Source organism: Varanus komodoensis, unplaced genomic scaffold (assembly GCF_004798865.1).
Source record: "Varanus komodoensis strain SLA01 unplaced genomic scaffold, ASM479886v1 scaffold19, whole genome shotgun sequence".
In the NCBI taxonomy this organism is placed as follows: domain Eukaryota; kingdom Metazoa; phylum Chordata; class Lepidosauria; order Squamata; family Varanidae; genus Varanus; species Varanus komodoensis.
The window spans coordinates 2,788,764-2,808,854 of NW_025335550.1; the positions used below are offsets into that span (position 1 = coordinate 2,788,764).

A 20,091-nucleotide genomic window follows, 5' to 3' on the forward strand; every position below is an offset into this window, starting at 1 on the left:
TCTACTAAAATTTCAGCCCTTCTTTAGAAGAGCTTCCCCCACCCCATCTTTATGTAGCATCATAAAAGCAACTGTTCCACAGTTCGTGCAAAATTAATTGTTGGAAGAAAGTCTTTAAAAAAGAACAAAACCGGAAAAGTAAAAGACAGAAATCATAGCTACCTTGTGTGGATTAGGGCATTTTTGAAACTAGGTGCATCATTTCAGGTGACCGACCTTTGTGTGATGTCCCCAAAAATACGCTTTACCCCTCCCCCGTAGGATGTGTCATGCTTCTTGTCCAGTCTCTCTCTGTCCATCTTTAATATCCTAGTTCTCACTGAGGCTTCTTTTCTTCTTCTCACTCCCGTTTTTGTTTTAAATAGGCTCCTTCTTGTTTGGCTGAGGATTATTGGATAAAGAAGTCCATCAGTGGTTTAATAATAACTGTACAAGCTTATGTAACATTAAAAGGAGTATACAGAGGAAAGGATCTGTAGCATAAATAGGTTCTGTACCTAGAAAAAAGGGTGGGGGGGGGAAAGGGAGGGAAAATGAGAGACAGAGAAAAGAGAAGCTTAATTAGCATTCCGTGCTAATGCTAGAAGTTGCATAGCATTCAGTGCAGAATTAGCAGGCACAGAGAATTCTTTGGAGGAAGAGGTATGCTTTTCAAAATAGCAAAACTGTATAATGTGCTTAGAAACCGTCCTATATTTACATGTGTGAGCCAGCCCAAGAGATGGAGAGAATTGAAAATGCAGCTCTGCAGTCTCATCCATTAGATAATAAATGCACAGCTTTTTTCCCACTTTAAGAAAAAAATTTGGAGCCTGACTTGTGGGAAGAGGGTACTGCGGACCTCAAAACTCTGCTCTGCACCTCACTGTTGCTTGGTTGGATGCTGGCTTCTTAAAAAGAGGATTGTGTATGACAGAGCTGGAGAACTGGGTATCTGGCACTGAGATGCGTGTCACCATCCAGCTGCGGACGCATCCCCACTGAAAGCCGATTTGGTGCCTATATGACTCCTGCCTGGGCCAGGACATGAGGCTGGCTGGACTGCATTTTGGCAGACCCGTAATTATTACACACTTTAATCTTGCATATGGTTTCCTTTGGACAGATGATGGATTTCATCCACCCATTACTCTTAAGGAAAATGAAAGATGCTGTGGCGTGATTCCAGCATTCCTTGATCAATAGGATGCAAACCAATTTTGCTTTTGGCCAGAAGCAGCAAGATTCACCTTGACACTTTTCATTACCAGCTATGGACCCAGAAAGAGAATACATTTGCTGCATGAAATATGCACATGGAAATGTAAAAGGCAAATGAGATCATCTGGGAAAAGGAATACACAAGTGGAGCCCTGAGACAACTTTACTACGTTCGGGGAAAGAACAAACACCCTGGAGGCACTCCTGCCATTTCCTTTTCAGCATTCCATTCGTTCTTCCCCTTCCTTAGCCTCTTCTGTCTGTCCACCCATCAGGGCAGCTCAGTCCATCCGTGCAAAGTCTTCTTTGCCATCTTTAGCATCACAAAATCTCCCACCTCATCACAGTGGTGACTCATGCGGCCCTTTCATCTGGATAGCACAGGTTTCTGTAGCTACAAAAATGCCTTCAGGGCTTCCTGTGCTTGTCTGGCTGAGCCAGCGTTCAGGCTGGTTCCAGAGGCCCACTCAACAGGTGAGCAGAGGAGGCAGCGCTTGCTCTTTTGTGTGGACCGAGCTGTGGAGCAGCATCTCTGGAGGCATTTCTCAGCCTCCTCCTGATCAGTTTGGTCCTTTGTTTATAAATTGTCCGCCTAAGAGGAAACACTCTCTGGGAGGATAAGAAAAATCTAAAAGAATAGTGTATCGCACATCATTACCAACAGCACGTAATAAATATAAAATATGTAAAAGCAGCTAAACAACCTGAAAACAAAGCTCTGAGATGCCAGGGAGAAGAGGAGGCACTGAAAAAACAGCACGGTGGGCACCAGGAGAACTTCCAGAGGGAGGGAATTCCCCGCAAGCTGTGCTACAGCGGAGAAGTCCCTCTCTTTTGGAGCCACCCGTGTGACTCCCTCAGGTGGGGGCATCCAGGTGATGGCTGGTGAAGATGGCCTGATGGTTTCAGCAGGTGCCTCTGGAGAGGGTGTTCCATTAGATCATCGCCCCCAAGCCATTCAGGCCTTCAAAGGTCCATTCCAACCATTTGCACTGGGGCTTGGAATAGACTTAGCAGCCAGCACAGTTGCTGTCACTCCACCGACCAGTCCCAGTTATCAACCGAGCAGCTGTGTTGAACTAACTGAAGCTTCCAAGCCATTTGGAGAGGCAGTTCCACAAAGAAGCACTGCAGGAATCCAGCCGGGAGCCTGGACAGCTGTTGCCACGTTATCTCTGTCCAGTTGGACACCTCAGCCTTGGCTGACCAAAGGTACTCCTGACCCCTGAGGTCACCTGTGCCCAAGGTGTCAATGGTGGTGCCAGGGGCACCTCAAGTTGGGCACCTCGTCTTTCAAGGATAGCGCATCCCCTTCCAGAACAGGTCAAACACCAAATACCACTCCTAACAGTACTTCCATCTTGTCTGCACTGAGTTCTGGTTATGAGCCCTTGTCCAGTCCGTGACCCTGTCCAGACAGCACTACAAGACATCCACTGCCTCACCTGAAGTGCATGAAATTGAGCCAAAGGGGCTTGTTCTGCCATGCAAACCTGCCTGGCTCAGGGTGCTTCATAAGCTCAGCTTCTAGCAGCCCATGGCTTGTTGCAGGGGTTGACAGCCACCCCTGAAGTTGTGTCATTTGAATCTGGATGATGTGACAATCCCAGGGGTAACCCAAAAGGATACAGAGCACCTGGCAAGAGTGGCAAGACATCCCTGCTACTACTAGCAAGTGGCTGCCGAGTGGGCACTGCTGGCAGCTGCCCGCAAAACGCCCAAGGTGCACTTGAGGGCAACGTTCAGAGGCAGCAGACATGCCTGGGTGGAGGGGGCACCAGTGTGGGCAGAGAAGGTGTGTTCGCGTCCGAGTCCTCTTTGCCATCTTCAGCAGCTGCCGCACTCTGAGCTGTTGCTGCCGCTGCCCCTGGTGGTAGTCCGGTGCTGCGGTGCTCTGCTGGGCCTCTCGGGGCAGCAGACTGAGCAGGCTTGCGCATGCCCAAGCCCACTCTGTTGGCCTCAGCACTGGCCGGCTGCATCCCCGCCTGCTGTTTTGGACCAGCAGGGGCAGCGGTGGAGGGGAGGTTGCTTCGCCTGGTTAAGGGAAGGCGGGCAGGTTGCAAGAGAAGGGCCAGCCCTGCACCCCTGGCTCTAGTTCTCCATGGGTTAATGGGTGGGATTTGCTGCCATGCGATGCAGAGATGGGCAGCCACCAGCTCCTGTGTTGGTGGCCCTGAAGAAGGAACACAGGCCTGGCAACGATTACTGTTCATGCTGGGTCCAGGAACTGCGCTTGCCTCCAAAGAACAGTTGCTGAGGAAGAACACCGGGAGGTGGCTTTGGCTTCCTTTGGGGGTTCTCAAGAGGCACCTCATTGGCCAGAGTGTGAAACCGGGTGCTGGGCCATTAGGACAAGTCTCATGTTCCAAGCAGGGTGCCAGGAAATAACTCATTCAAGAATGCAGGTGGTTTGCCAGAGTGGGTTAGAATGGTTCTGACGGAGGCCCAGCGATCCGGCCCGGGAGGCGGCGGCTTCATGTCTTCTCCTGTACAGCCCAGTTTTAGAAGTACTCATCCACAAATAACACAATCCTGGTTCTTCCCCCATTCAGAGATCAGCTTAATTCTAGTGAAACATCCAGCAAAAAGTGCGCTTTCTTTCCACACCCCCAATTTTTCTCTCTGTTTCCCTCAAAAAAATTATGAAAACATTTTGTCAATCGATAACACTCAGCCTCAGACTGTAGGCCTGCTATTAGATTTCAGTGCAATCCAATTTGTGGATGCCTGGAGAGGATTCAAAGAAGCTACCTGGCAGGAATATTTCTGGGCCTCCTTTCTCCATAGATATTTCCCCCTTAAATTAAAAGCTTTGCATAAACGTTTGCCCGGGGCTGCACCACTATGGATTGGCTGTGGCTGTATAAAGAGAATCATGCCTGAGCCATGTTTCTCATGAAAAGAGCAATGCTAGCCAGTGCACAGGTGGATTCACATGTGCTGCTCCGTGGGAGCCAAGAGGTGCTGCTACCAGAGATGGCAGAATTCAAGGAACCAGCAGCTTCTCTTCCTAGGATGCCCACCTACACATTGCCAGAAAAGAGAGCAGCGATTTGCATTAAATGCACAAGGGATTAGATTAACACCCCCATCACTGTAACAGGAATACAATGCCTGCCCTGTGTTTACTCTCTTCAGCCACACCGAGTCTCCTTCTCGTTCTCCTCAGGTCTCTTTTGTCTCACCATTGGCTTTGGACCAGACTGCCCTTCAACCATCCTCTGATACCCCTCCAACATAGAGGACTGCCCTGTATAAAATAGGACATGTGGCTACTCTAACTCTTCCTGTAGAGCAGCATACTGTGAAGGGATAGCATGGCAGTTTCTCTCACTTCCAGCTGCCTGATTTAGCTGCTGGAGGGATGTCTCCCTGCACTGAGGCTGCAAAACATGTTTAGAACATGCCGTTCCATGGCAGAGGCCAATGACATGCTTGGCATCATCATCATCATCATCCATTATTTTATTTTCATTTCTGTGTGATCAGATAACAAGTGCTCTGTGCAGTCTGCAGCAATTTGCACAAGGACCGACCACAGTAAGGTCTGGCGTCCTGGTGTGTGCTGGGCTGGATCACTGTCTGTAAAGAGAGCGCCATGATGGCAGGGTGCTTCTCTTGCTCCCGCTGCTCCAGGAGGGTCGGCAGTGCCGTTGTCATTCCACGACCTGAGTGTCAGCTAGGCAGGCCGGTGGAAATGACCGCTCCACAAAGTGGAATGCACGACGTTATGGCAGATTGTGCCATTCCAGACTGCACCTCCCAAGATGCAGAGAGATCCTGTCACTGTGCGCAGCTCGCAGAAGCAGAACAAGAGCTTGGATGAAAGGAGCGCTCTCCTCTGAATTTACATGGATGAATGCATTGCTTTCAGAGAAAATAGTGCATTCACTTGAGCAGGTTTACCCATCACGACTAATTACATGTAAAACACACACAGCTCTATAGATTACTGGTGGCAGGGATGAAATAACACAATCCCCCATGGAAGAGAGACTGCAATAACTGGAGAAGCCTCTCCAGTCGATATAACTTGGAGGAAAATTACTTTCTGAGATCCAGTGTGGTAATAAGCATATAATGGATTCCTTGCACAGAGTGGTGCATTTTGAGCTGAGGACTTTCTGGGTGTGTGCTTTTATGTGAACCATAAAAGAAAGCCCCTCTGGACACGTCTTGGGTCAGGCTCAGCATCCCCAGTTGAGTATCCATTGAGGGCTGTATCCCTGCAGGGGAAGCACTACCTATGCCTGGAGACATCTGGGCATTGCCCTCCTCCTCCTCTCCTTCCTCTCTGTCCCTCCTCTGTCCCTTCACCTTCCCTCTCTGAACATGCAGTGTCAAGAGTAAATGGGTGGAATAGCAGCTTTTATTTGCTTGGTAGTTGAGTGGACGGAGCCCTGGCTGAGAGATTCAGAGTACAGCCCTTTACACGTGTAGGCTGAAAAAGGGTCAATATATTAAGGGGTTATAGGGCTTTCTGAATAACACAAAGTACTAGTTTCCCTCCACTCAGCACTGGTTAGCCCTCATTGTGAGTATTGCATCCAGTTCTGGGCATCACAGTTTAAGAAAGACACAGACAAACTGGAAACGGTTCAGTGGAGGGCAGCAGAGATGATCCAGGGACTGGAAGCAAAGCCCCTGAGGGGCGTGTGGAAGAACTGGGCATGTCTAGCCTTGAGAAGAGGAGACTGAGAGGAGATGTGGTGGCCTTCTTCAAGTACTTGAATGGCTGTCATACCAAAGAGGGCCAGGATCTCTTCTCACTCGGGCCAGACATGGAAAATGGGCTCAAGGGCAGGAACCCAAATTCTGGCTGAACATCAGAAAAACCCACCTGACTTTTACAGCAGTACAACTATGGCACTGATGAGCTAGGGAAGTCATGGGCTCTCTCACACTGAGTGCCTTCAAGATGTAGCTGGACAGCCTGAGAGGGACTGTGTAACTTGGAGTACGACTGTGTAACTCGCCACTCTGGAATGCTATGATTCTAGGATTGTGCATTAAATGAATAGGCAGCAGGGACTGAAATGAGTGGAAGAAAAATCTATTCAAGGCTTTTTTGCCCAAACTCCCCCCGCCTTGCAAATTGGGTAACTCACCATTGATATATGACCAGCACCCCCCATTTACCTCAAGTGGAAAGGCTGGGCACGGGGGGAAAATGCAGTGGAATAAAAAGAGATGGCTGACTGGCTACAATCTCAAAGCATGTTAAGGTTATTTCAAAGATGCTGGAAATGTCAAGGCTATTATGCTGGAGACATGGTTCAGCAACAGGACTTCACAAACAGCTGATTTCCATGAGGTCATCGGAGCTATTCATTAAACATAAGTCACCGCGGAGAGGCTGATCAACCTGAGCACTGTTCAGGGCAAGGGACGCTTTGGCTCGTGCCAACACGCACGTCCCTTGGTGACTGTAACTCTTAATGATTGACATCTGTACATGCGAACCCTCCTCTCACGGAGATAAGTTACATTTTGGATGATGTGACATGAAAGCTGAGTTCTGACTGTCTTGGTATATCTGTGATATGAATCACACATGCATGCAAATCGTTCTTAAAACCAATGTTCAGGTAAAGATGTCCAGGTAAAGAGTTGAGTATAACTCTAGGATGCCCATTTCTTTGTTGTACAAGCGATGGTCTGTTATATCTACATTATATATTTGCTTACGCAGGCTGGAAGGAAATCTGCAGCATTTTAAATGTCATCGTTTCTTGGCCACCCAATAGCCATTCCATTGTATGCATGCTGTAAATGGCTTGATATTGGCTACTTTACAGGACAGAGGTGCAGATGCTCAAATCTGCCCCTCCTGGGACCCCAGTCCGACTCTCTGGGGTTCCAATTTCACCCTCTGAGGTTCCCTTTCCCCAGCTGCATCCCTGTTCTTTTGACCATCAAGCCTTTGGTGGCTTCCCAGCTTCTGCATCATGCCCCCACCCCTTCTGATTGCTTGGGACACTCCTCCTGGGTTGAGGCACTGGCAGAAGGAGCTTTCAGGTAAAATCTGCTGGCAGTTTCAGGGTGGGGTGCTGACTCCTCTTTCTCCTCCTCTTCCATTGCAGCCTGCCCGCTCAGCCTTACAGGAGCTGTGCATGGTCCTGAACACATCCCCAAACAGGTTCACCACCCAGGAGATTTAGGCCCCATCCACCACCGAGCATGGGCTCCAAAGCAGAATTCAGTTTGCCAGCTGGAAAAAGATCCAGCACCCCTGCTAGAGAGCTTTGGTCCCCAATGTTTGGAAGCAGCGAAGAGGTTTGGAAATGGTTTAATTTGGTAAGGTGGCCCTTTCTCCTTGTCAAGTTTGTCTCTCTGGCATCTGGAGCAACTGCCTTTCTGTGCCACCAGCCTGTTCCTTCATCTACTTTGTTTTCTCGCCTTTTCTCCCTGCCCTCGGTTAGCCATCTAAGGAAAGATCACAAACCTTCTGAAGACAGACTGTGCCACTGCCCTGTGTCCCTTCACCCAGAACATAAAGAATCAAGCAAGGAGACAGAGTTTTCTCCATGTCTGGGCATTGACTAAGAACACACAGCAGTTCTGTACTTCCTTTCAGACTGGAGCCCGCTTGCCAAAGTCTCAGTCATCCACCCTTCCCAGTGCTGGTGCCTTTGCATCAGAAGTAAAGGAAAAGCGCCCTCCAGCACCGTCAATTCACTTCTCTGCGTACCGCTGGCAAAACTTTGGTCAGCCCTTGAAGGAAAAGGCAATTGCAGGGAAAGGAGAACTAGAATCCACTTGCATGAAACGGACTGCAAAAGAGCAGCGCATGGACATTCCAAGGTATTTATCACTTAGCTGGCACTCTGCAATGCGCACGCTTCGCTGTGCAGACTTCTCAGCCAAGGTTGATGCCGGGGTCCTTCATTCTTATTTTAGCAGGCTGATGCATTTAGTGCTGTGGGTGGCAAGACCCGGCTGCCCTGCAGCCGAGTGAGCCTCCCAAAGGACCTCTTGCTCAGGGCCTCCCTTGGTGTGCTCAAGGCAACCCATGACTTTCATGGCTTACTGGGGTATATATATTTTAAATTATTATTATTATTCTAATATATATATTTAATTTTTATTTATGTGTTGTAAGCCGCCCCGAGGCTTCGGCGAATGGGGCGGCATAAAAATGTCTTAATAAATAAATAAATAAAATTAGTGCGGCCACTATATATATATAAAATGGAGGAAAGGTGCTCTGATCATATAACACCCATATTGCACCAATTGCACTGGTTACTGGTGGGTTTTTAAGCCCATTGTAAGGTGCTGCTTTTGACCTTTAAATCCTTGCTCAGTTTGGAACCAAATTACACAAAGGACCACCTTTGCTTGCACCTTTGCTTGTACATGTGATAGCAGTCAGGTGCATCGCCACACGTGGCAGGGCCTTCTCTGTAGCAGCCCCACACACCTGGAATAAGTTGGACTCCCAGTAGTGAGTCCTCCATTTGCTCACATAGGAGAGCACTTGGGTTGGTGGCTGCGTGTTGGAAGGCCTTCTCATTTATTCATAAATGAGCACTGTTAGGGGGTGAACATGTGTAACGGGGCCTTCCCTGCAGTGGCCCCACAGCTCTGGAGTTAGTTGCTGCCAGAGGTCTGCCATGCTCCAGCAAACTTTGGTCAGCCATCCAAGGAAAAGGCAGTTGCTGGGAAAGTCAGCTTGGAAACACAGCATTTTATTTTGACCATCTGTGGAGATGATTGTTTCCATTTCTGGTTTGTTGTTTGCTTGCTGGTTTTCTTGCAGATTTTTCTTGCTATTTTTACTTCTTTTGTGTTCTTATTGCTTGTAATATCATATTGCTTTTATGTGCTTTATCGGGCAGTCAAGAAATATTTAAAATTAATCGCTGAATTGCGAAGAACAGGTCAAAAGAGGACAGCGGCGGCTATGAAACTGCTGTCGCTCACTCACACATACAGCTGCAAGTTTAGACTGCATGATTGTAATTTACGCTTCATCCCAGCGTAGTGTGCAAGATGGTGAGCAAATGACCAGCGAGCCTGCAAGTGCAGCCTGCTCCTCAGGTGCTGCTGAGGGGCAACTTCATGGTGCTTCTGCTCTTTGTTCTGGCGGGTTTTTATTTATAAACCAGGCTAGCACTGAGCAGCCCTTCAAGTCCGGGTTGCACTGGACCACCTTTCCAATTTGCCACCTTTTTGGAGCCAGGTCAGGGCAGCCCTCTATGGGGGGGGGGGGGGCTTTAAAGTCCTCCCCGGTCATTCAGGGGCCTGACACAATCAGCCAATTGCCTTTTACTCTTGGCTGGGTCTTTTTAATAGCCTTTTAAAGCTATCTTATGTTATGCTAAATTAATTTTTAATTGTTACTGTTTTTATCTATTGTATTTTATTGTTTTTATATTTTGTTGTACACCACCCAGACAGCTTTGGGTATAGGTGATACGGAAATGAAATTAATAATAATAATAATAATAATAATAATAATAATAATAATAATAATAGTTTGCCTTCAAATAGAAGGCTGTCCCTGTAAAACAGTACACAAGACCACCCCAAGTGAACCTGTGTCCTTCCCAGAGCCCTGTGTGGGCTTCTTCATCAAAGCAACACACATTTGGGTAAGGGAGCAATCCAACAGTCCTTAGATCTTGTTCGAGGGACGTTTGAAGATTTTGGACTCCCAGCTTGGGAATCAGAGGCACGGTCCTGAGACATGGTCCCACTTTCAGTTCTGATCCCTCTTCCACCTCACAGACATTGCAGAAAGAACCACGACGGTCAGTTCTCTGAGTCTGGGAAAACGGCTTTGGAGCTGGGTAAGAGGGAAAAGGTTGGTGTGTGGGGAGGGAAGGAGAATGGGGAGACCAGGAAATGAACCCCCCAGAGGTATCTCTACTCTCCTTCCTCCCCCTCCAATGCACGTTTGCTAGATGAGAAAAAGAACCCGTCAAGCAACAATGCAGGGCAAGAAGAGCAGGAGGCAAGCAAGGATCACCTTTCGCACTCATCCAGCCCTGCAGAGGATACTTGGAAGCCTCCAAGTCTGGAGCTTGCGAACATCAAGGGCCTGACCCACAGGATCCTACCATGAGTCTCCGCCGTTCCCACTTCACACATGGGAGACGTGGTCAGAGAGGAGTTGCCGGCCCCAAGATCCTGGGCCTGAATGCAGATATTTGCCCAAACAACTTGCACATAGCAAGTTGTATTAGATCCAACCGTGCGCTGATCCAGCCTCGCATTGTCCGCTGTGACCTGCAGTGACACACCAGGCCTGTCCTTCCCCATGAACTGCCTCGGGATGCTTTCAACCCAAACATCACCGTCTACTTTTCTCTGACTATGGCCATCGACCTTATGCTCCTCTTTTCCATGTTCTCCCACCAAATGTATTGCTCTGGACGCCCACCATGAGACGGCCTCCTCAGTGAAGGCACCAGGCCGTACAATAGTCTCCTGCAAGAGGCTCACTTGGCACCATCTCTTTGGGACTTTTGATGCCGAGTCAAGACCGCATCTTTTCTAAAACCATGCCAGCTTTTTAAACGATGAAGACAACACCCTCCTTAAAAAAAAATCCCGACTTTTCATCGTTTACATCCTGAGCTCCTGATTTTTTGGTTTGAAGTAGTACTTTATCATTTTGGCTGTTGCATTTAAATTATTTTTGTTGCAGTATTTTGTTCTTTGCTCCAGTGAGTTGCTTTTGGGCCTGTTGCATGCAAGACCTGTGCTCATGGGACTGCACAACAAAATCACATACAATCAAAACTAGGGGGGCACACAATGAGAAAACAGCAGAATTTAAAGAGTTTAACAAACAGTGGTACTAAGACAACCTGCCTCTTCAGAACCAGCAGTCCCTCTCCTGAAGTCCAGTAGGTTTCATTCCACCTTAGTGGTTCCCCTGTACCTTTTCCTGCCACTTCCAGGAAGGACACAATCCTATGCACATTTAGGCAGAAAACAAAATCTTAGAACTCGTTTCTCTCTTTCTGAACATACATGGGATTGTGCCTCAAGGAGAGAGGTAAATTCACTAAGGCCAAAGGAAGAGTTTCTCAAGCAAGCCTTCCTACAAACAACAAATATTCATTAGCAAACTTTGTGAGACTGTTAACATCAGCCCTCACCAGTGGGGGAACAGTGTGGCCAGGTACCTGCCTAAGAGTTATGCCACATCAGCTTGATGCTACATTTGTCAGCGAGACACATAAAAGGGAGAAAGCGCTGCAGCTATAATTTGGTTATCCTGAGTCATTTTCTGAACACCGTCTTCCTTCAGCAGCTTTCGACCAAGTGTAACTCTCCAATCTACCCTCCTGTATTTATTATTAACACTTATAGGCTCTTATTTGCTAAAAGCCATCTTCCTGGTTTTCTCCTGCACCACTTTTTCCTGGGCTCGGTTGCTTGCTTTGCCTGATGCCTTCTTTGACCCCCCCACCCCTTCCTCTGTCCCTCCTGTTTCTTCCATCCCTCTGCCACATTAGAGCCATTAACGTACTCAGACCTCTCTCTCTCTCTCTCTCTCTCTCTCTCTCTCTCTCTCTCTCTCTCTCTCTGTGTGTGTGTGTGTGTGTGTGTGTGTGTGAGACATCAGAGCAGCTTCATCAATGAGTGCCCGAGGCTTCCTTGCCATAGTAGAAGACTCAGAGCATTGCTGCTGTTCAGCTCCATCTCACCAACGCATGCGAAACTGAGGGGAGAATAAAATAGATGGATTGTGATAGTTGTTGAGGCTGTTGTGCCATGTTGGTGGACGTTGCTGTACCTCAGAGGGCTGTTACACTGCAGACAAGCCACTCTGAGCCATGGTTTCAAAACTCAAACCATGGTATGCATTCTTAACAATGGTCAGTACAGACCATGGTTAGATATAATGTCTGAATTGAGACATTGGCTGCCTTTGCATGGAACCAGTGCCAGCTCCTGTCTTTTGTGGGCCTGCCACTCTGGTTGACCCTTTCCTTCACCTTCTCACATCCCATGTCCCCTGCTGCTTTTGCTCTTCCGCTTCCTCATCATGGCTGCCACTTGCAGGCTTGGACAGGCAGAGAGCCAGGGAGCAAGCAGGCCGTGCCATCTGCTGCTCCTTCTTCTCACCACCATGGCCTGGACCACAGCGAGGGCAGCAAAGAAGCAGGTTGCAGTGGGGATGAGGATGAACAAGTCCAGTGGGGTTCTTCTCATGGGCAGTGTGAACCCTCCATGGGTGCCCAGCCGTCTCTCCTTCTGACGCTGGCCATGCACTGAATGTTAAACCATGGTTTAGTGTTATGGCGATGAGCCCGCAAAAGTCTTCAGCTTCCATGCCTCTCCTTACCCTTCTTCTCCCTTTCTAGCAAAAGGAAACTTTTGCTATCCTTTTTTAAAAAATTACACCCGAACCCCCAGGCACCTGTAGTAAGTCTTAATGATGGTTTAGAGGAGATCAACCCTGACTGCTCTTTAGAAGGCCAGATACTGAAGATGAAACTCAAATACTTTGGCCACCTAATGAGAAGGAAGGACTCCCTGAGAAGAACCTAATGCTGGGAACAACTGAGGGCAAAAGAAGGAAGGGATGGCAGAGGATGAGGTGGCTAGATGGAGTCACTGAGGCACTTGGTGTGAGTTTAGGTGGACTCTGGGGGATGGTGGAGGACAGAAAGGCCTGGAGGAGTGTTGTCCATGCGGTCGCAATGGGTCGGACATGACTTCACGACTAACAACAACAAGAACACAAAATTAAGCCAACTTTAACGCAATGCTTATCAAGCTGGCTTGTTGCAATAAACCATAGATATGGTTAACTACAGTTTAGGGTTTGGACATCCTGTTTGTTAATTAAAAAATGGAAGCAGAGGCTTCCAAATTCCTCCCCCTTGTTGGATTGAAGGAGAGGGATGGTGAGAGTAGATGAACTGCATTCGCACCTGTAGAGGCTTGTCCTTTTAAAGCTCAACCATGTTTTAGGGATGTGTGCAAGAGTGGCCACTGTTCCACTGTTCCACCTCTTCATGGAATTCATTTTCTGTGGTTTCACCTTTGTCAAGAACCAAGCCACCAGCTTTTAAAAATCTGGAGGAAAGATGTTTGGAAATGGTCTGTCTAACTCCACATTTTCTGTCTCTGTCTCTGCTAGCTGCAACATTACTGTAGTTCAAAAGAGTTCTCTCCTTTAATTGCCGCAATTTAGATCCCACTACCAAACATAGGATAAAAGCAAAATCATTAGAGGTTTCATATTTCCTTGTGCTCAGAAGCTGCAGATTTCATTCCTCGTATCTCTGCATAGCACTGAAATCCAAATTTAGACATATCATTCTTGGCTTCACCAACAGATTTGAGCTCCGTTGCCAGAGTTCTGTAAGTTCTTTTAATCTATCCAATTTGGTTAATAATAGTCACCTGAAATAACTTGCAAAGGAGTTGGGAGCTTGTAAGATGCTCGGCTCTGATCTAGAAGCTCAGAACTTACACATATTATTCTGGCTTTTAGCATAAGATCCACCTTGCATCTTTCTTGCTTTAATCCGAGCAAGCCCAGCTTCTGGAGATCTGAACTGCCACAACATTGGCTGAGGATCCTGCAGAGAAGATATTCCACTGGCTTCAGATGAACTTGATCAAATTTGCACAATACTGGGAGGTTGACAGGGAAGTGGTGAACCAAGGCTCAGGAGTTAATCTTACAAGATGGGCATCACATACAAAAGCATCCCACTTGTTTTCCAACAGGGGACTCCGTCTATCTTGCATTACGTTTGCAAATAGCCCCTGTGAAGATCTGTCTAGCCTCAACAGGGGTGTGACATCACATGCCTTCAGGCAACACCAGGCCGAATGGCACATCGATCCACTAAAGTGCTCCACTCCTAAAATGACAGGCAATTGCCTCCCAGTTCGGAACAGCCCAACAACACAAGAAATAACTGCTGCTAAGGGTTGGTGTGACAGATAGTCCCATTTCCCTGACATAGTTGCCTTTTACCAAAGCAGATCCTACCAGAGTGGTTTATTACTGATGTACGCAATGGCTTTGTCAACTGCCGGGCTTGCAGGAGTGCGCCAGGAGAGCATCACTGCAAACGTCCCACAAGATTCACTCCTTAAATTAAAAACCCATAATCAGTTCATCTTGCTGCTAATAGAACCTTGTCAGAGACTTGGACATGGAAACAACAAGCGAGCCTTGTCCTTTCAGAGACTCTCAGAATAGCCACATTTGAGCAGATGTCACTGCTGTGTTTTTCTTATCTGCTCCAAGAGCCTTCTTTGCCCTTACTAATAGGTTAGCTCTGCTGCACAGAACCTCCTCTCCCTCCAACACAGAGCTAAGAGCTTCAGTCCTATCCACACTGGACTGGGAGTAATTCCCATTGAATTCAGTGGGGTGTACCTCTGTGTAGCCATCTATGGGACTGTGTTGTTAAATATATACACCACTGCCCCTCATCTTGGTACCCACCAGATGTTTTGAGCTATAATACAACCTCCAGAATTCCTAACCACTGGCTATTTTATTTATTTGTTACAATTCTGAACCACCAATTCTGAACAGCCAAAGCTCTTTGGACAAATCATGACAATTAAAACCATAAGATGCAAGACAATAAGATATAATATAAAATTTAAAATTACAAAATGGAACTAAAAGTCATAGCCAGGCGGAATCCAGCTGCAGGGCAAAGATTTGCAAAAGAAATGGGCAAGCTAAAATGCCCGGGGAAATAAAGCTTTCACCTGGTAGCCAAAAAAGCACAATGTAGAAATCAGGAAGCCTCTTTGGGAAGCTTATTGCGTAACTAGGGTGCCACAATAGAAAAGGCCTTCTTCTTTGTTGCCACCCAGCTCACTTCTTTCGGTTCAAACTCCTGAGAAGGGCCACTGGAATTGATCTTAGGGTCAGGGAATGTATATATGGGAGAAGACAATTCTTCAGGGAACCTGGAGCTATTTAGGACTTCAACTGTTAAGAGCAGCATGTTGAATTAGGCCCCAAAATGCACTTGCAGCCTAAGTAGCTGAAAAAGTACTGGCATTATGTGATTACATTGGCCAGTCCCCGTTAACAATCTCATTGCCCTATTCTGGATGAGCCAACAAGTCCAGACTATTTCCAAAGGCAACCCCACATATAATGCCTTGCAGGAATTATTTGAGCTGCCCTGGGTCCTTTCAAGAGGAAGAAAGTCAGAATATAAATGTAATGCAATAACAATAATCCAGATGAGAGGTTACCATATCACAGACGGCTTTTGCTAGGCTATCTCCATCCAGACAAAGAAGAAAGTTCACCCAACAGTTCTGTGGCACCGCAGGGCCCACCTTCGGGAACTAGTCATCCAAACAGGATGACATCCCTCCAACTCCTAGTGCAGGTGACCTACACAGAGGAATGTCACCACTGTTGTCGTCAGGATCTTCTGAGTGGTTCAAAAGAATGAGCAAAGTCACATGCTCTTGTCCTTCTCCTGGCAAAGGCCACCCTATGGGTGAGCAGGACAGTGTTAATTCCTAAATCAGGCTTGAAGCCTGATGGAAATGCATCTAGATAATCCATTTCATTCAGGGCCCCCGGTATTGTTCAGCAGTTATCTGCTCATGAACTTTGCCTATGGAGAAGATATTAATAGCTGGCCTATGGCTGTTAACAACTTCTGAATCCAAGTTTGGCTTTTTCAGGAGTGGCCAATGCCACCCCATCTCTTAAAGAGGAGTTCGCAGTCCCCTGGACACAGCTGGATGGACCCTTCCTATTAGATTTAGCAAGGTAGATGGTCAACAGGTGGCCGGCAGGACTTGGTGAAGAACCTCTTTCTGCCTGAGGCCCCAGTTCCCTTTGGTAGAAGCCCTCAGGGTCCAGGGGCTGGGAATGCCAAAGCAAAGAGGGGACAAACTATCAGCGTATCTTAATTGAAACCTCTTACACCATTCAGGAGAGGCATGCCAAGGTTTGCCAATGGAGAAAAAAGGTGCAAATGCTGGGAAGCCACCAAAACAACTGGTGGTTGAAGGAAAGGGGGCATGGCTGACTGGAGAAGACTGGGAGGCTGGACTCAGCTTCCACACTTGAAGGTCTTCAACTTTGAGATAAGTGGGTTCAAATAAAGCCAACAGTCAATGACTCCCCCTCTCCAAGACAACCATCCACAGAAGTGTTACCATCAATAAAACAGCCTATTTGAGTGACCTGATACATTTCGACAGGCCTCACCTTTCTTCCAGATACTCCCAAATAATCCCTGGTACTTCAGGAGCAGAAATGGCAGTGTGTCCAAGCTGAGGCACAGGCCAGAAGTGTGGGCACATCTGACAAGACAAGATCACCTATTCCTGGGTCCTATTTGGGAGGGTAAATTCAGGACCAAGGAAATCAACCCTGGCTGCTCTTTAGAGGGTCAGATACTGAAGACGAAACTCAAATACTTTGGCCACCTAATAAGAAGGAACAATTCACTGGAGAAGACCCTGACACTGGGAAAAGTTGACAGCAAGAAAAGGGGGCGGCAGAGGTTGAAGTGGCTGGATGGAGTCACTGGGGAGGTGGGTGTGGGCTTGGGTGGACTTCAAGGGATGGTGGAGGACAGGAGAGCCTGGAGGGATATTTTCCGTGGGGTCATGATGGATTGGGCATGACTTTGTGACTAAACAACAACAAATTCAGGACCAAAGTATCCTCTGGATCTCTTCTGATGCTCTAGGAAAGGCTGGGGCAGCAGGTATGGCTACAAATCTACCCAGCTGTTATTTAGCGGCTGTGAAGACCTCGGCTGGGCAGCTCCTCTGCGATGTTGGAGAATGGGCTCCCGAATCTGTTGGACAGTTCACTGGGCATTCAAGCCATAGAGCAGTGGTGGTCGGCATGGGATGCCCAACTCTGGAGACCCATATGCTTGAGGATGCTTCTGATTGCTCATGCACCACTGTGGCAACGTCCCACATCCCAGGGAGATAAGTTGTATGCTGAGACTGGCAAGAGGGGCTACACCTTCTGTTAGAAATGGGGTCTCCTGTGGTCATCCAGTTTGTGGCTTCGGTTCATCAAAAGAAGGTGCCACTAATTTCTATTCGAGGCAGATGGGCTAGCAGGAGGGCTACTAAAACCCATGTCCCTTTGCGGACTAACAGCATTTGCAAGCCAGGCCTGGGCAGTGACTCCTCCATGTGCATACATGTGGGGATATACTTCTTCTCCCCGTGAGGTGCCACTGCTCATGGCCCGCTGCACTGTCTGATGGCAAAGAGTAGTGATTTTATGTGGGGTTTAACAAGTTGCATTGGCTTGCGTGGGATCTGGGCTCTTTGAAATGCTTTTTAAAGAGAGGGAGCTTTGCATGATGCTGTTCCAAGCCTCACTGCCACATAATTAGAAGTTTCCAAGCCATCCCTCACTTGTTTGGATTAGAGGGAAGACCGTCCACAATGAGGGAAGCACCCATGAGTATGTTTCAAGTTCATTTTTTGTCAGGGGAGGGTGTGCTGGGTGGAAGGATGACTGAAAAAGTGGAGTAATGCAATCTATGCACTACTTTATCTTACACGCTCCAAAGCTCACAATCAATTCCAAATTTAATAGTAATTTGGAATCGATTGTGTTCTGCTGCAAAGGTGAATGTGTGCATGGATAAGTTTCAACCAATGAGCCAACTAATTGCAAACTTCAGTGCATTGCTAATTCCATTCTGTTTCTACATTAATTGGCATGGTTCTCTTTTCGTAAATCCTATGTGAAAATTCACATTTCGCTGTGTATTTTTAAATGTAGATTCTCTCAAACAAGGCATATCTTAATGTATCTTAATGTAGCTAAATACCTTTTCTCCCTGAATGTATTTTTTGCCAAAATGGCAAAGAGATAAAGCTCAGATGGTACGCGCGTGCGCGCGCACACACACACACAGATTACAACTGGCACCTGCAACAAAAAGTTACGGAACAGAATGCTCCGTCTCAGTCAGGGTCTCAGTCAGCTGCGCCCTCCTCCAGTATATCCCGTTTTATCCCACCTCGGCATGCTTTCTGCTTTCTTTTTTGAAATGACACATACCATTCCGTGACTACTGAGCAAGCCCATGAGTCTTGGGGTCATTTCTTTGAAGAGTTTTGTACCCTTGGGTTAGCTCCATTAAAAAACGTATTTTTGTACTTCTGCAAACCCAACACTTCTCTCTTGTGTTGGCTACGGTCCTACTGGCCATCACCAGCTGAGTTCTGTATCGGAAAGCATTTCATAACTCCAGTGCCCTAACCTTTATGTATAAGCAGGTATACAAATTAGCACCTGTGGGTTCCAAAGCCTATGCCATGAAAGAAGTTCCATATGCAGGTGATCTTGTGGGCTCACCACAGACACAGGCAGACATGAGCCACAATTTCCCTAGTAGTGGAGATGTGAGTCTCTTCAGGGACCCTGATAGCACAAATACAAAAGCAAACTGCAAATACACAGTGGATATTTAATAGCTTGTTAGATTCTGAGTATCTTAAGTCTTCAGGGGCTTTTGGAGAGGAACCCACATGTCTCTTTCATATTTTCTCACAATAAGATGTTTTGATTCCTCACTGAAATAACTGAAAAAGGGTTATCCCCAGGGACAAGTTAGATTGCTAAAAATGTATTAAATGATAAATTATCTTCAGTGTACCTTTTGAGGTCTTTTCCTCTTGCATTCCTGTAATATATGTATGCAATTTGCCACCTGGGAACAACAGCATGCATATGATTAAACAAGCTCTCTGTATGCCACACTAAGGCACAAACCTGTGTAAATTCAGAGAGACAAAAAACCTACGACTACAAGCATGGGGACTCATAGGGCTTTTTTTCCTGTGTAAGGTTGCATAAGATTGCACCCTAACAGCAACAAGAACAACAACTATGACTCCACACCTTTCTTCTTCTTGCAATGAACCCAAGGCAGTTTACAAGGTTACATGTTAGGATTAATCAAGGCAAGGGCACTGAACCACAGGCCCAAGGGCTGAATCTGAGCTGCCAGGATCCCAGTGAAGCCATCCAGGGCTTCCCACATGGCCAAGTCTCCTTCCTGCAGCTCCGCTCCTCTAACCTGAACCACCAGTCATTTCTTGGTTTGCAGCTCCTGTGCACTTTCCCACTCCGCCAAAAGCTTGAAATGCCTTTCCTAGGGCCTGGCTGCAGGCAGGGAGGACTTCAAGGGTGTTTTGGCCCAGCATCATTTGCCACCAGCCCAGTCCATGTCTGCAAGAGCTTCTCTGAAATTGAATTTGGCTCTTGGGCTGAAAGGAGTTATCTACCCACCCTTTAGGACTCCCTGGAGTTTAATATTAATCTTTTTGCAGTGGAAACTGATGTCCCCAATAACAGTGGGACAGTGTACCCCCTTGGGGCTGAACCTTAAGGAGCTGTCCAGGGTACTGAGCCTAATTTGGAGGGTGAAATTAAATTCAGCACCAGGGACAGCTCCTTTAGAAGTCAGGCTGTGCTACACCACCCTAGATTGGAGCCACTGCTTTTCTGTGTGTTCGGATTCATATCCGAATCTGCTCATTCCAAGCACACTGGAAATCATAACACATGTTTTAGGAATTAAGCACTGCCCAAATGCAGCTCCTGCCTGCCGCGAATGTTCCCAGTCAAGAAGCCCTGCTAGCTATCTGTTTTCTCCTGTAGACTCTGATGACATTTTTATACTCTTTGGTCGAGGAATTAATCAACATCCCATTACAAAAAAAAGCTTGTTCCCTCACTTGACCTTACAGAGAGACAAGGGAGTCTTTAATAGGCCTGGCTTTTAAAATGCTAGTGATGCATTTGTAATAAGAAGTTCCTTTTGTATGTTTATTACCTAGTGACATTTAATAACCCTATTCTGATTTTCATTTAGGCTGAATATCCTGTCTGGTAATTTAGACCTTTGTGTACTCTAAGTGGTAACATAGGTG

The 20,091-nt window shown here is 47.1% G+C and overlaps 1 protein-coding gene across 1 annotated transcript in view; it reads right to left on the minus strand.

The window, feature by feature from the left end:
* Positions 1-408: 408 nt before the first annotated feature.
* Positions 409-20,091, minus strand: part of VSTM2B (V-set and transmembrane domain containing 2B) — a 43,161-nt gene continuing 23,478 nt past the window's right edge. Inside the window, exon 5 of the mRNA XM_044427962.1 lies at positions 409-497. Within this exon, the coding sequence (XP_044283897.1) occupies positions 409-497 (89 nt within the window). The remainder of the gene's footprint in view (positions 498-20,091) is intronic.